Here is a 23067-nt window from a genome sequence, read left to right as displayed (position 1 = left end):
CGTCGGAGGTATGGCTTTTTGGCCACAAGTCTTCCATGAAGGGCACTTCTGACCAGACTTCTCCGGACAGTAGATGGGTGTACCAGGGTCCCACTGTTTTCTGCCAATTCTGAGCTGATGGCACTGCTGGACATCTTCCAATTGCGAAGGGAAGTAAGCATGATGTGTCTTTCATCTGCTGCAGTAAGTTTCCTTGGCCGACCACTGCGTCTACGGTCCTCAACGTTGCCCGTTTCTTTGTGCTTCTTCAAAAGAGCTTGGACAGCACATCTGGAAACCCCTGTCTGCCTTGAAATTTCTGCCTGGGAGAGAGCTTGCTGATGCAGTATAACTACCTTGTGTCTTGTTGCTGTGCTCAGTCTTGCCATGGTGTATGACTTTTGACAGTAAACTGTCTTCAGCAACCTCACCTTGTTAGCTGAGTTTGGCTGTTCCTCACCCAGTTTTATTCCTCCTACACAGCTGTTTCTGTTTCAGTTAATGATTGTGTTTCAACCTACATATTGAATTGATGATCATTAGCACCTGTTTGGTATAATTGTTTAATCATACACCTGACTATATGCCTACAAAATCCCTGACTTTGTGCAAGTGTACCTAGAAGAATTGATGCTGTTTTGAAGGCAAAGGGTGGTCACACCAAATATGGATTTGATTTAGATTTTTCTTCTGTTCACTCACTTTGCATTTAGTTAATTGATAAATATAATCTATTAACATGTCTATTTTTGAAAGCATTCTTACTTTACAGCATTTTTTCACACCTGCCTAAAACTTTTGCACAGTACTGTGTGTGTGTGTGTGTGTGTGTGTATATATATATATATATATATATATATATATATATATATATATATATATATATATATATATATATATATATATATATATATATAATATATAATATATATTTGTTATATAATTTGTTGTAAACATGATAAAGGCAGGAGGGCAGATTTTAATTTTTATTTTAAGCTAAGGTTTTTCTGTAATTGTAACTAATACACATTTTAATATGTAGGTATTGTGCCTCGTAACTAGCTAGTATTGGTGTACAATATTTGTCAATGTACTTTTTCTTTTCTTTCAAATGTAAAACTCAAGTTTCAGTCAATGGAGTGCGTGTAAACAGCAGGGATATGTATATTCTGGTTCAGCTCATTATTAATATGCAATGCAATGTAATGTAAATGTAGTCCAATAAAGTATTTGGGCCAGGCTGTGTTGCCCTTGTGTTGTGATCTGCTGGTTTTTTATTTAAGGAAAAGTCATGGCCACTGGATGGCTGTACGGACCAACATAAAATAAGTACTTTGCTTAAGACAATTTCTTCAGGCACTGCCTTGAGTTTCTATGCTAGTGAGATAGTTAGCAGTAATATTTTTTTATGCTCCACTGGGGAAGGGTACGCTTGGCAATGGGTATATAGTAGAGGCCCCTGTACACACATCTAGACAATGGCTTATGATATATGTGTAAGTTGGTGCCAATTTGTCCGTATATACATATGCCATAAATATATTTAAGTAAATGTCAGAGGTGAAGCTAGCTGTTCCTGCGTTCCTGAAACACACATGTTCCATCCATCAAATACTAAACACAAGCTAATAAACTCTAGGGATGTGCATTTTGGTACATTTTTATGAACGTTTAAACTCTGTGCCATGTAGTAGTTTAAACAATCTTTGTCTGTGTATAGATCTACATCTGAACACAGACACTCTTTTTTTTCTTTGTTACATACTAACAGTAGGCCGTTCGCATGACAACGAGATGGGATTCTAAGCACTGTTTGTTGCCTTCATCTACGCGTGTTTTCATATTTTTCTGCATTCCAATAACAGCAACAGTATCGCTGTGTCTGTGTCTTAAGTGAAGATTCTTAAATCTGTACATCCACGTGTATATACTTTATTTTATTTATTTTATTTTTTTTGCCCAGAAGCTTTTTCACACACACTACAGTACATCTTGCCATCTCGATAAACAAGCCACGGGTACTTCATCTCCCATTCAGAATTATATGAATGTATTTTTTGTTTGTGTTTTTGTGCATTACTACTGCTTGCAACTGCTTATCGGTCACTGTAGTGCTCGTGCAGTCAGAAGTAGATGGCTGAGATGCAGAGGGGTGATCTTCATGAGAATCCAGAGAAGATGCTGACTGCTTAGCAAAAAAAACCCTTCAGATTGACAACTGGCTTGCTATCAGTGTACACTCCGCACTAGGTATTCATTTTTATGCTTAAAAAAATCTGTCAGGACATCCCTGTTAAACTAGTGGGGAAAAATAACAAAAGCACAACGTTAAATTGGGCGACTGTAAAAATGAAATGCAAGTTAAAAGCAGGATCGGGATGAACAATTCACATAATTTGTCAGCTCTGTTTGAAATAAAATTAAAGGGACCAGAATTAGGCTCAGGCAAGATATGATGGTAAAAGCAAAGACTAGTTTGTAATTAACAGCTTTTTCTGAGTTTTAATTATGAAACAGAATCAGCTAAATTTGTTTTAAAGGGATGTCACCTGATTTAAAAATAAAACCCAAAAACTTCAAGCCCTACGTGTTTGTGTGTGTTCACGTTTACTTTTTCCATAATACTTCTGGACCTCTGTTAATATGGGGCATAACACATTATTTTAAAATAAAATACAGTGCATGGTGGGATACTATCGTATTAATTTCTACTGTTCATTGTGCTGCAGGAACTGTAACCAAACTATTTTAATAGTAATAGTGTGTGGACGCATTACACCCGACTAAACATGAAACAGTACTTCAGTGTGGACGCTTTGAGCTGGATTAATTAAAACATTTTTCAGTACGGTTCTCGAGATCGGTTATGTAGTGTGGACAGGGTTAGGGTTAGCCAGATATGAGGCTTATTGCTGCCACCTACAGGACTGGAGTGTACCTTAATCAATGCTGTTATATTGCAAAACAGTTTTTTTTTTAAAAACAAGCAAGTATTTTACAGTCATTTTGCTGTAGTGTAGTAGATTACCACTAATATGCATGTCTGTGTCTCTCTCCCATTCTGTGCTTCCTGTGAACTCGAGACAAAATATTTTTCCGTCCAATAGATTTATTTTGCGTCTAGGATGCAAAATTTTGCGTTAACACGACCTCTGAAATACGATATAGCTTTTTCTCAGATGTTGAGTTTACAGCATGGCAAGGATGTGGTTTGCTAACATACTTATTTTGCCTGCTCAGGAACTGCGGTCAGACTATAGACTCAAGGTCTTGCTTTCTTCTAGGTCAGGTAGTTTAGCATTCAGGCTGATTTCAGGATAAGTATAGACCTGGTAACCCACTATGCAAATTAGATTGTTTGTTTTTGTAATACTGGGTAATCCAGTCATGTAAACCCAGTATCCTGAATACCTTTGGCATTATTCTGGATATCCGTATTGTGAATAGCTTGTGGGGAATACTGCAATTATATACTGAGTACAATGGACTATTCTGACAAAAAAAAACAACACAGTTCATGACACCCAGTTACTCAACTGATTGCTTGCGTATCCATGCACAAATTACAGTAGAGATCTCAGTTTGGATTGCAGTAAAAAACAGAATATGTATTCCACTGTCATGTAAATGCCATTTTTGTAATGCATATTTTGAAATCCAAAATGATATTTCATAATCCAAAATACTGCATGCATAATAGAGGGGTATATTCAATTCATCTTTACAGTGGATATAAATACCACCGTTGCTTAAATCATTTAAAGAAGGGGAACTTGGGGAAAACCACCCAACAGTGTACTTTTGTCTTTAACCCTTTAACGTACAAGGGACATGTGTCCCACAAATAAAATTATGCTAACTTTCTTATTTTTGCAATGAGGTGCACAAAGCAGGGTTTAAGATTTACTGACAAGTTGGATCTGGTCATCCAAATTGTCGGTTTCCTTGTGACACTTGAGTCACTCTCAAATGTATTTCAAGAAGAAACTGTTTGAACAACCGCTCAATGTGTACCTTAAGGGGTTAAATGAATGTTTGGTTCTAATTTAAAGTTCAGATCAATTGAAGAGACTCCAGTGCCTGCTGAGTAAATCATAGCTTTTGGTTGTTAGTTGCAGTTGGTGTGTTGGTTGTTTCCAAGACGAATAATATATTGCGTAAATTGTATTACAGCCGTAAGTGAAAGTAGTACCACTTCTGGCAGGAGTGCAGCACACTGGAGGAGCCATTTCTGCAGCAGCAGCAGCAATCAGTCCAGAGAGGAGGGGGAGCCTCCCATATCTGAGAGCCGCATCTGTGAATTGCTGAGCTACCCGGTCCACGTGCGGAGGTCCAGCATGATGTCTGGCAGACGGAAGCGGGTTGTGCTCTCCATCGACGACAAGTTAAAAATAGTGGAGGAGCTGAAGAGAGGAACCAAGGCCAACACCCTGGCCCAGGAGTACGGGGTGGGCAACTCCACCATATCGGACATCAAGAAGTCGGCACCCCAGCTGGAGGCGTTTGCTTTCAAGATGAAACGCACTCCCTTCAGCAGGAAGCGGAAAGTGATGCGAGCTGTGGAAGACCAAACCCTGGAGAGCGTGCTGTACAGGTGGTTTCTCCAACAGAGGCTCCTCGGAGCTCCCATGTCCGGACCTATTATCATCGAGAAAGCCAAAGAGCTGAACTGCAAGCTCAACGGTGGCCATTCCAAATTCAAAGCCAGCAACAGGTGGCTGTGCAACTTCAAGGAAAGATACGGGATCCGCTGCCTGCGAGTCGCGCGGGAAACCTCCTCCATTGAAGCAGGGGACTGGGTCAAGCAAAGCTTGCAGAACCTGGTGGAGCAAAAGGGGCTCGTACGAGAGCAAGTGTACAACTGTGATGAAACGGGCTTGTCCTGGAGGTGCCTGCCATGGGCTGGGACTACAGCTTCAGAGGACAGGGTCACGCTCCTGGCCTGCGCCAACGCGTCCGGGATGCACAAACTAAACCTGACTCTAGTGGGCAAAGCCATGAACCCCAGCTGTTTCAAACATTTTGCTTCCTTGCCGGTTCAATATGTGTGGGAAGAAAACGCTTGGATGACGTGTGATCTATTTAAAGACTGGTTTTTCAATGAGTTTGTCCCATCTGTGAGCCGCCACCTGTTGGAGAGAGGTCTGGAGCCGAAAGCCTTGCTGGTGCTTGATGTAGCTCCTTGCCATCCAGACGAAACCTACCTACAGACGGAAGATGAAAACTTTACCTGCCTTTTCCTTCCGGCCGATAACCTACTACTGCAGCCCATGGGACAGGGCATCCTGGCCTGCCTTAAACTGCGTTTCCGACTGCTGCTTTTGCAGAAAACGCTGTCTCGAGAGGGCTGTAGCACTGCTGATGCTTTTAATGGACTGACACTTGCAGACACTGTAGGTCTTGTGGAGGAAGCTTGGCAGCAGGTCTCGATATCCACGCTACGGAATGCCTGGAACGAGCTGTGGCCTTGGGGAGATGAGGGGCTGGACCTGGGGAGCGCGGAAGATGAACCGCCCCCGACTGCGGAAATCTCCAGCCTGATCTCACAGCTTAGTGGGGTTCAGCAGCTCAACCCGGAAGACATTTTTAAATGGTTGAACGTGGACTCAAATGATCATGGGTTTGAACTCTTTACTGATGAGGAGCTGGTTGATTCAGCAATGCCCCAGTCCTAATGAGACTAACCCTAGTAGCCCATTGTATTACTCAAACTTTGTTGTTGCAAGAAAGTTAGTTGACTTAAATAAGGAGCTATTTTCACTCTGTTATGGTGGATTACGTTTGATATTCCTGAAACTGTTCTGTTGTTTGTTTCTTTGTCAACTGTCTCTAAATATTTACACGGATATGAATGTTTATTCAAATAAATCATTATTTATAGGACGTTGTAAATATGAGACTGAAATATTATTTGCTGCTTTATAACAATCCTATTTTATTATCAGTTTTATTGATGTTGTAAAGTCTTCAGTATGTATGTTGATGTGCTTAATGTTTTAATTATATAAATCAATGTGTTTATTTCAAAACATGGAATTAACCAAGCAATGAATTAGTCTGATCAATCTACAAATGAATAATAATTCTGTTCATGCCAAGCAACATGCAAAAACACCCTTGCACATTTTTTTTTAATTTAATGTCATTTTGTGGTCTGCAGAGGGAAAAGGTAACCTCTGTGATATATATCACTGGCATCTCCTGTGCTAGACTTCTAGTTCTCTATATATGACAGGTGCTGTAAATATACACTTCAACTTTGAGTCGCATGTGTGCATCTAAAGTTAAAAAAAAAAGTAATGCAGTTTATATGACAAACTCAAACTGTGGTTTTGTATGTGGTCGGTATGAAATTATGGTACCTGTATACACACACAGAATTCTACAGGAAAAATGGCATATATTGAGCGAATGGACACAAAAAAATATATTAAGAAAAAAATATATATATATATATAATATATTATTTATATATATATATATATATATATATATATATATATATATATATATATATATATATATTATACAGTGCCTTTCAAAAGTATTCAGACCCATGACCAATTCTTTCATATTACTGATTTACAAATGGTACATTGAAATTTCGTTCTGTTTGATATTTTATTTTAAATCACTGAAACTACAAAATCAATTATTGTAAGGTGACATTGGTTTTATGTTGGGAAATATTTTTAAGAAAAATAAAAAACTGAAATATCTTGCTTGCATAAGTATCCAACCCCTGTGCTGTGGAAGCTCCCAGTTACACCGATGAAAGAAATGGCCCTAACGAGGACACAATTACCTTACCATTGGCCTCCACCTGTGAACCATCAAAGTTGCTGTCACATTTTCTGGATAAAAACCCCACTGTTGAAGGATCATTGGTCAGGCTGTGAATCTGAAGGAAAATGAAGACCAAAGAGCATTCTACAGAAGTTAGAGATAAAGTAATACAAATGCATAGATTAAGGAAAGGGTACAAAATAATATCCAAGTGTTTGGATATCCCAGTGAGCATAGTTGGATCAATAATCAGGAAGTGGAAGCTGCATCACACCACCCAGGCACTGCCAAGAAAAGGCCGTCCCTCAAAACTCAGCCCTCAAACAAGAAGGAAACTTGCGAGAGAAGCCACAGAGAGGCCGACAATCACTTTGAAGGAACTACAGAGTTCAATGGCTGGGAGTGGAGTAATGGTGCACCAGTCAACCATATCAAGAACTCTGCATAACACTGGCCTGTATGGGAGGGTGGCAAGAAAGAAGCCGTTACTCAAAAAGTACCATTTGAAAGCATGAGAGTGACCCAGCTGCGATGTGGGAAAAGGTTTTGTGGTCAGATGAGACCAAGATAGAGCTTTTTGGCCAAAACTCAAAGCGCTATGTGTGGCGCAAACCTAACACTGCCCATGCCTCAAGATACACCATCTCTACAGTGAAGTATGGTGGTGGCAGCATCATGCTGTGAGGATGCTTCTCATCAGCAGGGACTGGGCATCTTGTTAAAATTGAAGCAAGAATGGATGGCACAAAATACAGGGAAATACTGCAAGAGAACCTGCTTCAGTCTGCTAAAAAACTGAAGCTTGGGAGGAAATTCACCTTTCAGCAGGACAATGATCCCAAGCACAAGGCCAAAGCAACATTGGAGTGGCTCAAGAACAAAAAGATGAATGTCCTACAGTGGCCCAGTCAAAGTCCTGATCTCAATCCCATTGAGAATCTGTGGCACTATTTGAAAATTGCGGTCCACAAGCGTCGTCCAACCAACCTGAACAACCTGGAGCAAATCTGTCAAGAAGAATGGGCAAAAATCACTCTGACACTGTGTGCAAAGCTGATACATACTTACCCCAAAAGACTTAAAGCTGTTATTGCAGCGAAAGGTGACTACCAAATATTAATGTGTGGGGGTTGAATACTTATGCAAGCAAGATATTTCAGTTTTTTATTTTTCTTAAAAATATTTCCCAACATAAAACCAATATCACCTTACAATAATTGATTTTGAGTTTCAGTGTTTTAAAATAAAATATCAAACAGAACGAAATTTCAATGTACCATTTGTAATTCAGTAATATGAGAGAATTGGACAGGGGTCTGAATACTTTTGCAAGGCACTGTATATATACACCTACAGGGTGCACCGAGCGTACAAGACACAGGAGGGGGATAAACTCCAAGACAGAGTCGAGGGCTTTACACTAGCGACACTTGATGCACCTTGTAGTTATAGATGTTTTATTGGTCTTTACTTTTTTATTTGTTATTATTTTTAATTTTTTTTTTTTTTAATAATTTAGCAGACACCTTTATCCAAGGTGACTTAGAGACTATGGTGTGTGAACTATGCATCAGCTGCAGAGTCACTTACAACTATGTCTCACCCAAAAGACGGAGCACAAGGAGGTTAAATGACTTGCTCAGGGTCACACAATGAGTCATTGGCTGAGGTGGGATTTGAACCGGGGACCTCTTGGTTACAAGCCCTTTTCTTTAACCACTTGACTACACAGCCTCCCTGTTGTTATCTATGTAAGGCAATATGCCTTTTACTGTTTGTACAGGAGCCATTTTTGTATACATTCACATTTTACACCACAAAGTATTCACATACTGTAGTAACTAAACACTAAGAATGATGACTCTTATTAAAGGTTACCAGGGTAAATCTGCACTCTGTTTCTGCAGTTTTCCAGTGCTTTACCTGTGGTTATCCAATGCCTTATTTTAACATGTTACCAAGCCTCTCTAGCCTTTACAGTGCTTGCTTTTGCTTTACTATACTTTGCTATGATTTTACTATGCTAACTGTGCGCACAGATAATCATGCTCATAAATCAATTAATAGCCGAGGGGTGTTTTCTGGGATATGGGGGAACCCTTCTTTACAATCTGCATTTGAGTGAGTTTTGCACTCCAAGCAATATGGGTGTGTGTATATATTATTATTTACTCATTTAACAGACGCTTTTATCCAAAGCGACTTAGTGGGGTGAACTCTGCATCACTTACAATAGGACCTCAGTTTTACCGTCCGAAGGAGCACAAGGAGTGACTTGCTCTGGGTCACACACAGGGAGTCAGTGGCTGAGCTGGGATTGAACCTGGATCCTCCTGGTAACAAGACCCTTTTTTAACCACACTGTAGCACTGTATTGTGAAAACAGCCGTAAATCAAATCTGGTACAGTTTAATATGCCTTAACTTGCCTCTGGTCCTTTTACAGTACATGTATACATGTTCCTGGTCATCAGTACTACCATAAATCATTAGCAAGAACACAAGCAGAAGAAAGTTTCTTATTGGTGTTTTTATTTGGAGACCCTAGACCTGTGCATTGTAATACCCCAGATTCCACATTCTGACACAAAAGGCATTGAAAAGACGTTTGTGATTCACAAACTGAGATGCCATATCTTTCTTATAAGAGATTCCCTGATAATAATGTTGATTGAATCTAGGCCTGGAACCCATGTAAATGGAAGTGCTTTGCACGTAATATGGGGCAGTTTGGTCTGGTTCCTCATGCACATATATCTAAAAACACGAAGTCCATATAAATGATGTGAAATTGAATAGAATAAATAACTGTGATGGGCACAACCTCTTCATCCTAGTAGACTCGAAGTCTATAATGTGCTGCAGACACCTGTCCTGTTTTAAATGCTACAGTCCTTCACTGTCAGGAGGTGCCTGTCTGTGACACCTCCACTTCTGCTTGTATCTAGAGAATCCGGCGGTAATAAAACTTGGTCCGTGCTTATGTCATTTTTACAGTTAGGATTTGGGTCATGGTGTTCTTTTTTTATGATACTGATGAATAGTTCCCTCTCAAAATTGAAATGTAACCGTTACTTAATGGGTGTTTACCTCTTAAAGACCTGAAACCTGAATCTTATACAGCAAAGCAGCTCGGCCGAGCCTGTCATGCCCGCCCCAGCCTGTGACGCAGTCATGCCCGCCCCAGCCAGTGACGCAGTCATGCCCGCCCCAGCCTGTGACGCAGTCATGCCCGCCCCAGCCTGTGAGGCAGTCATGCCCGCCCTAGCCTGTGAGGCAGTCATGCCCGCCCCCGAGGGTATAAAAGTACTGCTCACATGGATCTCAGCACCGTGTTTCCTTTCAAAACTGACCTGACAGGGAGCCTGGTACCTGATAAGTGCTTGTTGTTTATGACTGTATAATTTCAGCTAATTATTGTGTTTTACATAATTAATTAAATATTTTATTTATGCTGTAATAGTTTAAAATAATTCAAATTAATTAATTGCGCTCATATTGTGCAGGCTGTTGTTTGTTTCGCCCCGCAGCGGCCTTGTGCCCTGCGTGAAGCCAGCAGCTTGAGTCGCTCCTTCCCAAGGATCAAGCAACGTGCCATCTGACTCGTGCTCTCCTCACAGGCTGCTTGGCTCCAGCTGGAGTTACATTAAAATTCTCGTTTTAAGTTGCGAAATGTTTATTTTCTGAACTGTAATTGTGTTATTACTGATTTCTGTGGAGAAATATTTGGATAGAGCATCACCATTGCGAAGGCTGTTAGTACCTCTAACAAGCAGGCTTCCCTCAGTCTCGTCTGGGTACTGACTGTATGATTTTGCCAGTAGCTTGTACAGATGGGCATCCACAGTAACTGTGAACTGGTGGACCTGTACCATACCGGTACCGAGTTACCCGACCTGGTACCGTACCAAACTGAGACTGAGGTTACCGCTCCGGTACCATACCGGTACTGACGTGGTGCTCAAGTCATCAAACTGGTACCAACCCGGTATCATCCCAGTTCATACCCAGTGCCATACCGTAACGACCCGGTGCTGCAGTCACCGAACCAGTACAGAATCGACCCGGTTCCAAGCCGGTGCTAAATTCACCGAACCGACCCATTTCCGACCGGTGCTTACATCCCCAGTCTGGTACCAAGTCGGTCTTGTTCGGGTCTTGACCCGCCCCGTTGCTGTCTATAAGCAGACTGAGGCAGGATGTGTACATTGTTTTTATACACTGTATTGCTGCTGGCATCGTGCCTGGGTTTTATCCCTGCGACACATGCAAGGTGAAGCACGGCAGATGCTCTTCCTGCCTGGGGTCATAGCACACCAAGGAGGCGGCTCTGCTGAGCGCTGTGTGTTCCATACACATGCACAGCGCTCTTCCCAATCACTCTCTGGTAGAGTGGTGTCGCACGGTAGATTGGACGACACACCCGGAAAAGTAACCTACGCAGGAAGCCGTCTTTACTGTCTTCTTCATCCTCCTCTGCCTCGCCTTCTCCTCCCCCAAGGAAGAAGAAGAAGAGTCGCCGTTCCAAGCGATCGGCAGACAGAGCAGATGGAGAAACTCTGGGCAGCTGTTTCCCACCAAGGAACGGTGCTCCCAGAATTACTGCCCAATCAACTTCATGGGCTTTATTCCAGGGTGCATCTGTCAAAGACATATGCAATGTAGCGGTGTGGGCTACTCCCCATACCATACCTGATTTTGGAACTAGAGTGTTAAGAGCAGCTTCCGAGTCAACGCAGGCATAGAGGTGACTTTCTCCCTCAATTTTTTACTGGGGTGCCTAATGGTAACACACAAGGCACCCTCTCGGCTTAGCCTTGTGGCATTCCAGTCGTTCTGCAGTCTTGCCCTTGCGACGGATTGGGTATACTCACCCATTAGGTAATGGTTACATTTCGTACTTGAAAGGGAATGTTAGTTTATTATATAACCCTGGTTCCCTGAAATAGAAATGTAACCATTAACCTTCAAGGTCGCTGTGTCCATGATTGCAGCAGGCTTGAAGGAAAAATGCTGCTGAGGTCTGTGCGAGCAGTCCTTTTGTACCCTCGGGCGGGCATGACTGCCTGACAGGCTCGGCCGAGCTGCTTCGGTGTATAATATTAAGGTTTCAGGGTCTTTAGGAGGTAAACACCATTAGGTAATGGTTTCATTTCTAGTTCAGGGAGCAAGGGTTATGATTATACAAGCAGTGCACGCACATTCAGAGGGTCCCCCTAGCCATGAAGAGGTTACAGATATTTTTATAAAATTGAGAGATGATCCGAGTATAGCCAAGTGCAATACGAAACATCTACAGGAGGCCAGGAATGCAGGAAGATTGGTGCAAAAGCAAGGCAAGACTGAGGACCCTAAACCTGACTTTGAAAAAGGATCTTTATAACCTCCTACTGCTGGTTAGTGATGTTGTGACACAGAAGTACAGAAGTTGTTATTGATGAATGGAGCAAACTGATTTTTTATTGTTAGCTGGTGTTTTAACACATGCATGTCACTGAAATCCTGATTAAAATATCTTAGTTCACTAGCTAGTCCGCAAAGAGGCAAATTCCTCTTCTTGCTAATGAAGTTACTGGTACAGTAGTCCCTCGCTAATACAGATATCCTTATGCCTACATTCGGATACACCAGACACAACGTATGTCCCCCAATAATAACCAGTTACGTGTGACGCTTGGTCACTGTGAATTGCATGATCCAAAGAGACACACAAAAACAAAGGCTGTTCTACTGACACCGAAATAAACAGAAGAACAGATACAAGTAAAAAAAAGGTATTGATTTGATTTTTATTACTGTACTGTATACTGCAAGGACCTACTCTACAGATTTATATTTTTACATAATGTAATGTGTACAGAGAACAAATGGATGTTATTTCAGAGCAATGATTTATACATTTTTAAAAAATGGAGCACTGTAAATGCATGTGTGTGCGTTGTTTTTTTTTTTTTAAATGGACAACCTGTCTGTCTCCAGGCATGTCCGGATTAGCGAGGGACTACTGTACTGCATTCACACCTAAATATAATATTTTTTATCTTTACAGACAGTCAACCTGGGGGAGACTCCAGTGAGGAAACTGAATTGGAGGGCCCTATAGATGGTAAGAATGCAGCATGTGTTCTGTGGAATACAGCATGTGATCTGTGGAATACAGTATATTGTCACAGACGGATCTGACATGTCCCTTTTTGTGCTACAAGTCATTAGATCCTTTTACATGGGAGGCCTCGGTTGCAAGGGTGTGCGGTTCTAAAATGTGTTTGCCCACTGACGATGGGAATGAAAATGTAGAGATGGGAGCCCAGCTAACAAGATATTTTAAGTTTTTGCAGGTATCAAGCTTTTAAAGACCGTCACCCACAGCTGTGAGCAGAAACTGACTCACTAAGAGCAGAACCTGTCACAGCTACTGGAAGCAGACTGATCTTTGGGAAACAAATTGAACATTTGTGAAACTGCAACAAATATTGTAATGACTGTAATGTGTTTTAAAGAATATAAAACCAGTAGAAAATATTATTAGCAGATCTGTGTAAGGCCTGCAAGAAGGAGTTAATTGCACTGAAGGTCAGACTGGCCTGCTGAAAGTTCCAAACCTCCCTTATCAGGCTTTTTAATTAGACTCAGAGTCTCAAAGCATTCTGATCCAGCGAGAGCAGAAAGGCAGAATCTATGGAGCACAGTTAATATGCTAGAAGCAATCGAACTAGGTTTGATTATAGTAAGAAAAAACAAAAGTATTTAAATAAATAAGAAACCTAATATAATGACATTAAGAAAATGTATGAGCAGTCCTAAGTTTAAATATTCAATTACCTGTAATATTAATATTTAAATATTAGCCTCTTGCCTTCTGTGTATATCAATGAAGTAAAATAGAATTGCAGTTTATAAGAGATTGCTATATTGACATATTTGAATTAAAACTACATGTTATAAAATCATTTAAAGTATAAACTGTAACTTTACATTTACAGTGAACCGATTTGTAACCTCGTTCTCACCTGCTTGTAGTACAGGCAGTGTTGAAGATGACTCATTGGTGTTGGCCGATGAAGCGAGGATTTTTTCTGATGGTCAGCGATTTAACAGCCAAGATCCTCTCTATAATGAGTGATCTCGTTAATATTAACAAATGAAATACCTTTCGGATAACAGAAGATAGGAGTTTATATTACAATAATCATTTTCTATATATAACAGAAATTAATTAGAACCTGGCAGGAAGAGATGGGAACGGAAAGCGTAGGACGTGTTAATATAAGTTAGATATTGCTTTGAAATAATGAGTATTGGAAAATGCTTACTATAGTGATTCATATTAAATCAACCCTAAAATTGGCAAAAAGCAGAGGTTGTCTTAAAACCTGCTTTAACTGGATTTTGTATGAACAGTGAAGAAGGTCAGACTTAGTTCAGTCACTATAACACTAAGGCATTCTAATATTAATGATAGCCTGTGTTTAGATATAAATAACTGGACCTTCCATTAAAAGCTTAAAAGATTTATCAATGGAGTAAAATAATATTACAATTTCTAGGAGCAACTGTTATACTGAAGTAACTTAATTAGAAATACATATTTTATAATTCCATTTAAAGTTAAACTGTTGAAAGCACATATTAAAAGTTTATTATAACAGAAGTGTGGAACTGACAATATTGCAAACATATTGTTATAACACATTTGAGAATGTTCATTTAATTTATTTAAGAATTAGTTCAGTTTCTCCAACTAAACAAAAAGTCTTTTAGACATTACAGTATCAATTAAACCAAAGAATATACATGTTTAGTTTATATAAAGATTTTACTACAGTAATAAACAGAGGTATTTATTTACAGGAAAACTGTAGAGTTTAAAAGTGAAATATTTAGATGTTTGTCTCAGACACACAGTGTAATTCTGGAAGGGCATTAGACTTTCAATAGATAAGTTTTAGTCTTTTTATTATTATTATTATTATTATTTATTTCTTAGCAGACTCCCTTATCCAGGGCGACTTACAGTTGTTACAAGATATCATATTATTTTTACATACAATTATCCATTTATACAGTTGGGTTTTTACTGGAGCAATCTAGGTAAAGTACCTTGCTCAAGGGTACAGCAGCAGTGTCACCCACCGGGGATTGAACCCACAACCCTCCGGTCAAGAGTCCAGAGCCCTAACCACTACTCCACACTGCTGCACCTTGGTCCAAGGCTTGGTCCAAGGCTTGGTCCAAGCATGGTACAAGTGAATACAAGGCTATTATATTTAACATATATTTATTTATTATAGCCTGAATTTAAATGAAAATAACTGGACTTGCCACTGTATGCTTAGTGGTGTTATTCAAAGGTTTATGAACCCCTACACTCTTTGTCAAATACATTAACACACATTTGTATATGAAATTAAACTGACCCATTGACAACACACTGAAAAGGTAACATAATATGCTGCTAAGAGGGACATATAATTAAATAGATCTGGTGTTGCATATTAAAAACATCTCTCATATATACACATATACAGTACATGTATTGTATTTGGTAGCAAGGACCCTGTGGACCCCAGTTCACCTCATTTTAGGGAAAGGAGGGGTGAAAGATAGTGAACCATGAGCTCACATTCAATTGAGTTGACCAGATCCTTTTAGAAAATATAATTAACTCAAAGATAGGAACTGTCAAAACAGGTTGATGATCAGATTTAATTGGGACTCCTGATGTATTCAATGGAGGGAAAATCCTATATAAGCCCAGAGCAAGACCCCATTCGATATCGCTAAACTTCCTAACTACAAGCTGAAGTGATCCATGCTCTGAGGATCTCTGAAAAACTGATTGCTGTTTGGTCGAAGTCAAGTCTCTGCCTTTTGAAGACAGTTCTTATTTTTCAATATGTCCTACACTACACTTCCATATACTGGAAGGTAAGCATATATTTGAATTTAATATCTCTTTTATATTGATGCATTGCTATAAGGTATAAAGTCTAATGAAACCTGCTGAATAATGTTACATTAACATATTGAATTACATTCCATATACTTAACGAAAAACTGACAATTGAAAAATGTGACATTTCGAAATCTAACATGAAATACTGTACTACTATTATGGCTTCCGGTAGACTTTTGCGATATAATTTTGTAGTTTCTTTGATTATTATTATTATTTGTTATTATGTCTCAATCCTAAAATTCTAGGTGATGCAAATACATACATATATAGTCAATACCTTTTAAAATCACTTCAGCATGACTGGTGACTAACCTGGCAAAATTAGCATTAAAACACAAATCTGCCTGTTTTGCTAAGGGACTTCAAAATATTTTACTAGGTATTGCTTTGATTACAGTAATTCTCATTATTAAGAGGTATTTTCAATATGTAGTACATGCACAGCACATAATAATGATTAAAACACAAGAAAGCTGTAAACACACATATTGCAGTGTACTGGAGCCTGTGTTACCACACTTCATATCTGGGAACATGTCAGTACTGTACTGCAGCTTACTTGCATGTAAACCTTCTAATCCTTTATATGAAGTGGGGTGGTGGGTAGTACTGCTAGAGCTATAGCATTGCTCTCTTGTTAATTTGATGGGGTGGTCTGTGTGTTACTGCTAGAGCTATAGCATTGCTCTCTTGTTAATTAGATGGGGTGGTCTGTGTGTTACTGCTAGAGCTATAGCTTTGCTCTCTTGTTAATTAGATGGGGTGGTCTGTGTGTTACTGCTAGAGGTATAGCTTTGCTCTCTTGTTAATTAGATGGGGTGGTCTGTGTGTTACTGCTAGAGCTATAGCTTTGCTCTCTTGTTAATTAGATGGGGTGATCTGTGTGTTACTGCTAGAGCTATAGCTTTGCTGTCTTGTTAATTAGATGGGGTGGTCTGTGTGTTACTGCTAGAGCTATAGCTTTGCTCTCTTGTTAATTAGATGGGGTGGTCTGTGTGTTACTGCTAGAGCTATAGCTTTGCTCTCTTGTTAATTAGATGGGGTGATCTGTGTGTTACTGCTAGAGCTATAGCTTTGCTGTCTTGTTAATTAGATGGGGTGGTCTGTGTGTTACTGCTAGAGCTATAGCATTGCTCTCTTGTTAATTTGATGGGGTGGTCTGTGTGTTACTGCTAGAGCTATAGCTTTGCTCTCTTGTTAATTAGATGGGGTGATCTGTGTGTTACTGCTAGAGCTATAGCTTTGCTGTCTTGTTAATTAGATGGGGTGGTCTGTGTGTTACTGCTAGAGCTATAGCTTTGCTCTCTTGTTAATTAGATGGGGTGGTCTGTGTGTTACTGCTAGAGCTATAGCTTTGCTCTCTTGTTAATCAGATGGGGTGGTCTGTGTGTTACTGCTAGAGCTATAGCTTTGCTCTCTTGTTAATTAGATGGGGTCGTCTGTGTGTTATTATTATTATTATTATTATTATTATTATTATTATTATTATTATTTATTTCTTAGCAGACGCCCTTATCCAGGGCGACTTACAATCGCAAGCAAATACAAATACATTCAAGTGTTACAATACAAGTAATACAATAAGAGCAAGAAATACAATAATTTTTGTTCAAGTGTGACAAACCACAATTCAATAATACAGCAGATAATAGTGATAGTTACATCAGGATATGATTAAATAGTGATAGTTACATCAGGATATGATTAAGTACAAAATACTACAGGTTAAACACTTGGCAGATTACAATATTCTGAAGTACAGGATTAAATGCAGTAAAATAGGGGGCAGATAAGAGCAAAATAAAGCACATTTAAATGAAGGGTGATAGTGTCCCAGGATACAACAGAGGAGTTCTACAGGTGCTGTTTGAAGAGGTGAGTCTTAAGGAGGCGCCGGAATGTGGTCAGGGACTGGGCAGTCCTGACATCTGTAGGAAGGTCGTTCCACCACTGCGGAGCAAGGGTGGAGAAGGAGCGGGCTCGGGAGGCAGGGGAGCGTAGCGGAGGTAGAGCCAGTCTTCTAGTGCAGGCGGAGCGGAGAGGTCGAGTGGGGGTGTAGGGAGAGATGAGGGTCTGGAGGTAGCTGGGTGCAGTCTGGTCAAGGCATCTGTAGGCTTGTACAAGAGTCTTGAACTGGATGCGAGTGGTGATCGGGAGCCAGTGGAGTGAGTGGAGTAGTGGAGTAGCGTGGGCGAAGCGAGGCAGAGAGAACACCAGGCGGGCAGCAGAGTTCTGGATGAGCTGGAGTGGACGGGTGGCGGACGCAGGGAGGCCAGCCAGGAGGGAGTTGCAGTAGTCTAGGCGGGAGAGTACCAGGGCCTGGACCAGGAGCTGGGAGGCATAGTTGGTGAGGAAGGGTCGGATTCTTCGGATGTTGCTCAGGAAGAATCGGCAGGTGCGTGCCAGAGTGGAGATGTGCTGGGAATAAGAGAGGCAGGGGTCCAGGGTGACTCCAAGGTTCTTAGCGGAGGAAGAGGGAGAGCGTGTGGTAGATTCCAGAGGAAAAGAGATAGAGAGATCAGAGGAGGGGGAGGAGGAGGGAAAGAAAAGGAGGTCAGATTTAGAGAGGTTGAGTTTGAGGTGATGCGAGTGCATCCAGGAGGAAATAGAAATAGCAGACACAGGTAGAGATACGGGAGGAGATGGTGGAGTCAGAGGTGGGGAAGGAGAGGAAAATCTGAGCATCATCAGCATAGAAATGGTATGAGAAACCATAGGATGCGATGAGGGGGCCCAGGGAGCGGGTGTAGAGAGAGAACAGGAGAGGACCCAAGACTGACCCTTGGGGGACTCCAGTTAAGAGTGGGTGAAGTGTGGAGGTTGCTCCACGCCAGGTTACCTGGTAAGTGCGGTTGGAGAGGTAGGAGGAGAACCAGGCCAGAGCAGTGCCAGAGATCCCCAGGTCAGCAAGAGATGATAGTAGAATAGAGTGATCAACAGTGTCAAAGGCAGCAGAGAGGTCGAGGAGAATTAGGACAGAGGAGAGAGAGGCAGCTCGGGCACACTTAAGTGAGTTGGTGACAGACAGGAGGGCGGTTTCAGTGGAGTGAGCAGAGCGGAAGCCAGATTGGAGAGGGTCAAGCAGAGAGTGGTTGGACAGGAAAGCAGAGAGCTGGCGGTGTACAGTCCGCTCAAGGGTTTTGGAGAGGAAGGGTAGGAGGGAGACAGGACGGTAGCTCTGGAGGGAGGTGGGGTCGAGGGTAGGTTTTTTGAGGAGGGGAGTGATAGAGGCTTTTTTGAAGGCAGAGGGAAAGATGCCAGAAAGTAGAGAGGTGTTGAGGAGTGAGGAGATGAAGGGGAGTAGAGCAGGAGCAGCAGCTTGAAAGAGGTGAGTGGGGAGGGGGTCCAAGGCACACGTGGTGGGTTTGTGACCCTGGAGCAGGAAGGAGAGGTCAGTCTGAGAGGGGCAAGAAGGTGGAGAAGGAGGGCGAGTTAGTAGGGGATGTAGTGGGTGTAGGGGTTGGAGCAGGAGGGGGTGCAGGGGAGGGAGAGGTGTTAAAGAGTTTGCGGATATCTGAGATTTTAGAAGAGAAGAAGGAGGCAAAGTCGTCAGGGGAGATAGAGGAGGGAGGAGGAGGAGGGGGGGGGAGGGTTAAGGAGGGAGGAGAAGGTAGAGAATAGTTTACGTGGGTTGTTAGTGGAGGCTTCGATTACAGATTGGAAATAAGCACATTTAGCAGAGGAGAGAGTAGAGGAGAAGGAGGAGAGGAGAGTGCGGTAAAGGTCTAGGGCAGCAGGGAGTTTGGTTCTCTTCCTGTTACTGCTAGAGCTATAGCTTTGCTCTCTTGTTAATTAGATGGGGTGGTCTGTGTGTTACTGCTAGAGCTATAGCTTTGCTCTCTTGTTAATTAGTCTTGTTTTCCTTTCAGATTCAACCCAGCATGTCTCCTCTGAAACGAGTGAGGACCCAGAGGTAGAGGTGACCATAGAAGGTAAGAACATTGCTTATTTAAAAAATAAACCATGCTTTAAAAACTAAAAACTGGCCTGTGCAAAAAAATGTAAAGAAATTGGTTTATTTCCAATCTTATATAGTACATACTTTTTGATCTTTTGAAGCATGTTTTTTTTTTTGTTTGTTTGTTTCCTTGCCTGACAGGTGGTTAGATAATGGATTTGAGACTGTTTGTTTGTTTTGTTCCTACTTGGGACTCCCTTTATCAGTGACTTGGATCTGCCCAGGCAAACAATGCATTACAAGAAATTATTGAAATTTACAATAGAAACAGAGGATTAAGGAATAATAAGGCAACAAATATCTGATAAAATGAATTCCATAGACTTTCATAACAAAGTGGGGTTTATATTAATTATCTAAATATTACCTCAATAGCCACCAGCAAGATGAATCTATGAATACAGGAGGTGGTGGTCTTTAGGTCTGCCGCTGTTTAGATCATTAAAATACAGCCCAGTGTCACCTTTTACAAAAGACGTGACACACTGAGCGATAGCCATGATAATAAGATATACTCTCTTCCTGTAAGATTCTGAGCAGAATTGCACGGGCACACTTATGTATTTTGTGTTTCGTTTGATATGTGGTAGCTTTACAACACCCTTAAACCTTTCTGTATTCCCCAGTTTGGGGAGCTCCACGTCAGTGTTTGTTTGTATGAGGTGGAGAAACACAGTTCAAAAGCATTAAAAGAGAACTTCTGTCTGAAAGGTTCTTGTACAGTAGTGTAGCTTTAGAGCTTAACAGCAGCCTGTTCCTCTATGAGAGAGCATTGCGTGTATGTTCAGATATAGGGATGCAGTTCTCCGGGTCGTTTCAGTATCAACGGCATAGAGAAGGGTTCGCTCACTGTTCTTGTTCTATGGATCAAGATGCACAGAAGATCTTTTGTTGGGCAGTATTCATAGTCTAGGACCAAAGCACACCCTAATAAAACTGGTGGAGAATAGATTGTCTAGAGGGATTAGAAAGTGAGTGCTTGTAACTCACTTGGAACTGAATATTGTAACTAATATTTTTTTACATGTATTCGGATACAAAAATCAGATGTTCGTATTCACTAGAAATTACAAAAATACCTTTTATTTACCACCTCACCAGTTGCGTGGGAGTTTCAAAAATGGCAAATGAAAAAGAGCTCAGTGTGATATGTGAGATTTAATATATACAGACGTGCTCAAATTTGTTGGTACCCCTCCACAAAAAACGAAGAATGCACAATTTTCTCTGAAATGACTTGAAACTGACAAAAGTAATTGGCATCCACCATTGTTTATTCCATATTTAATAGAAATCAGACTTTGCTTTTGATTTTTTATTCAACATAATATTGTAAATTATAAAACAAATGAAAATGGCATGGACAAAAATGATGGGACCCTTAACCTAATATTTTGTTGCACAACCTTTAGAGGCAATCACTGCAATCAAACGTTTTCTGTAGCTCTCAATGAGACTTCTACACCTGTTAACAGGTAGTTTGACCCACTCTTCCTGAGCAAACTGCTCCAGCTGTCTCAGGTTTGATGGGTGCCTTCTCCAGACTGCAAGTTTCAGCTCTTTCCATAGGTGTTCGATAGGATTCAGATCAGGACTCATAGAAGGCCACTTCAGAATAGTCCAATGTTTTGTTCTTATCCATTCTTGGGTGCTTTTAGCTGTGTGTTTTGGGTCATTATCCTGTTGGAGGACCCATGATCTGTGACTGAGACAGAGCTTTCTGACACTGGGCAGTACGTTTCGCTCCAGAATGCCTTGATAGTCTTGAGATTTCATTGTGCCCTGCACAGATTCAAGGCACCCTGTGCCAGGCGCAGCAAAGCAGCCCCAAAACATAACCAAGCCTCCTCCATGTTTCACTGTAGGTATGGTGTTCTTTTCTTTGAAAGCTTCATTTTTTCGTCTGTGAACATAGAGCTGATGTGACTTGCCAAAAAGCTCCAGTTTTGACTCATCTGTCCAAAGGACATTCTCCCAGAAGGATTGTGGCTTGTCAATATGCATTTTAGCAAATTCCAGTCTGGCTTTTTTATGTTTTTCTTTCAAAAGTGGAGTCCTCCTGGGTCTTCTTCCATGGAGCCCACTTTCGCTCAAAAAGCGACGGATGGTGCGATCAGAAACTGACGTACCTTCACCTCGGAGTTCAGCTTGTATCTCTTTGGCAGTTATCCTTGGTTCTTTTTCTATCATTCGCACTATCCTTCTGTTCAATCTGGGGTCGATTTTCCTCTTGCGGCCGCGCCCAGGGAGGTTGGCTACAGTTCCATGGACCTTAAACTTCTTAATAATATTTGCAACTGTTTTCACAGGAACATCAAGCTGCTTGGAGATGGTCTTGTAGCCTTTACCTTTACCATGCTTGTCTATTATTTTCTTTCTGATCTCCTCAGACAACTCTCTCCTTTGCTTTCTCTGGTCCATGTTCAGTGTGGTGCACACAATGATACCAAACAGCACAGTGACTACTTTTCTCCATTTAAATAGGCTGAATGACTGATTACAAGATTGGAGATATGTGTGATACTAATTAAAGAAACTAATTAGTTTGAAATATCACTATAATCCAATTATTTATTATCTTTTCTAAGGGGTACCAACAAATGTGTCCAGGCCATTTTAGAATATCTTTGTAGAATAAGCAATAATTCATCTCTTTTCACAGCTTATTTGCTTTATTCTATGACATACCAAAGGCATGCAAGTATACATGATAAAATAGCTTTTAATTTCATCACTTTTCAGGAGGAATGAAGCATTATTTCAATGAGCTGTAAGGGTACCAACAAATTTGAGCACGTCTATTTATATATAAAAACACAGCAGCTGTTGAGCCTCTATTTCAAAGTTTTAGACAGCAATAAGTAGGGATGGGGAGCCGATCCCAAAAGAATCGATTCACGATTCCGTTTCTTTCAAGTATGGGATTCGATTCTGTTGTTGGCATCATAGAGTCGACTCCAACACCAGGATCGTTTCCAACACACTGAATCGAATTTTACACTTAATATTTAACTGAAATGTTTTTATTTTATTATTATTAATAATAATACATTATGAATTGTTTGAATTGTTTCCAGTCAGCGTGAAAATTGTAAAGGAGCAGTTCACATCTTTTGAATTTGTTTCAGTGCAAAGTTAAAGTGGTTAGCAAACGTCCAATAAAGGTGAATACTCACACAGAACTGTACAAATATGGCAAAATGAAGTTCTAAGCAACTAGCAGAGCAATATCCCAAACAATTTCATGAAAGCAGAGGGAGCAGCTTTAATGAGAAACAAACATCAAATTAACCGAAGCCTTTTGTGCAGAAAATATACCTCTGCATACACTTGATAATGCAAAACCTAAAGGGAGGGCGTTTACAGTTCTGCAGAAGCGTGACCCC

The 23067-nt window shown here is 40.8% G+C and overlaps 1 protein-coding gene across 4 annotated transcripts in view; it reads left to right on the top strand.

Moving 5' to 3' along the window:
- The window catches only part of LOC117970252 (general transcription factor II-I-like), a 92920-nt gene that overhangs the window by 27107 nt on the left and 42746 nt on the right, over positions 1 to 23067 (top strand). For all 4 annotated transcript variants that reach the window (XM_058998330.1, XM_058998333.1, XM_058998332.1 and 1 more), the window contains 2 exons: positions 12814 to 12870; positions 19593 to 19655. In XM_058998330.1, the coding sequence (XP_058854313.1) occupies positions 12814 to 12870; positions 19593 to 19655 (120 nt within the window). The remainder of the gene's footprint in view (positions 1 to 12813; positions 12871 to 19592; positions 19656 to 23067) is intronic.

Source organism: Acipenser ruthenus, chromosome 24, assembly GCF_902713425.1.
Source record: "Acipenser ruthenus chromosome 24, fAciRut3.2 maternal haplotype, whole genome shotgun sequence".
Lineage (NCBI taxonomy): Eukaryota > Metazoa > Chordata > Actinopteri > Acipenseriformes > Acipenseridae > Acipenser > Acipenser ruthenus.
The sequence above is the reverse complement of the archived record's forward strand: the minus strand, read 5'-3'. Positions and strand labels throughout refer to the sequence as shown.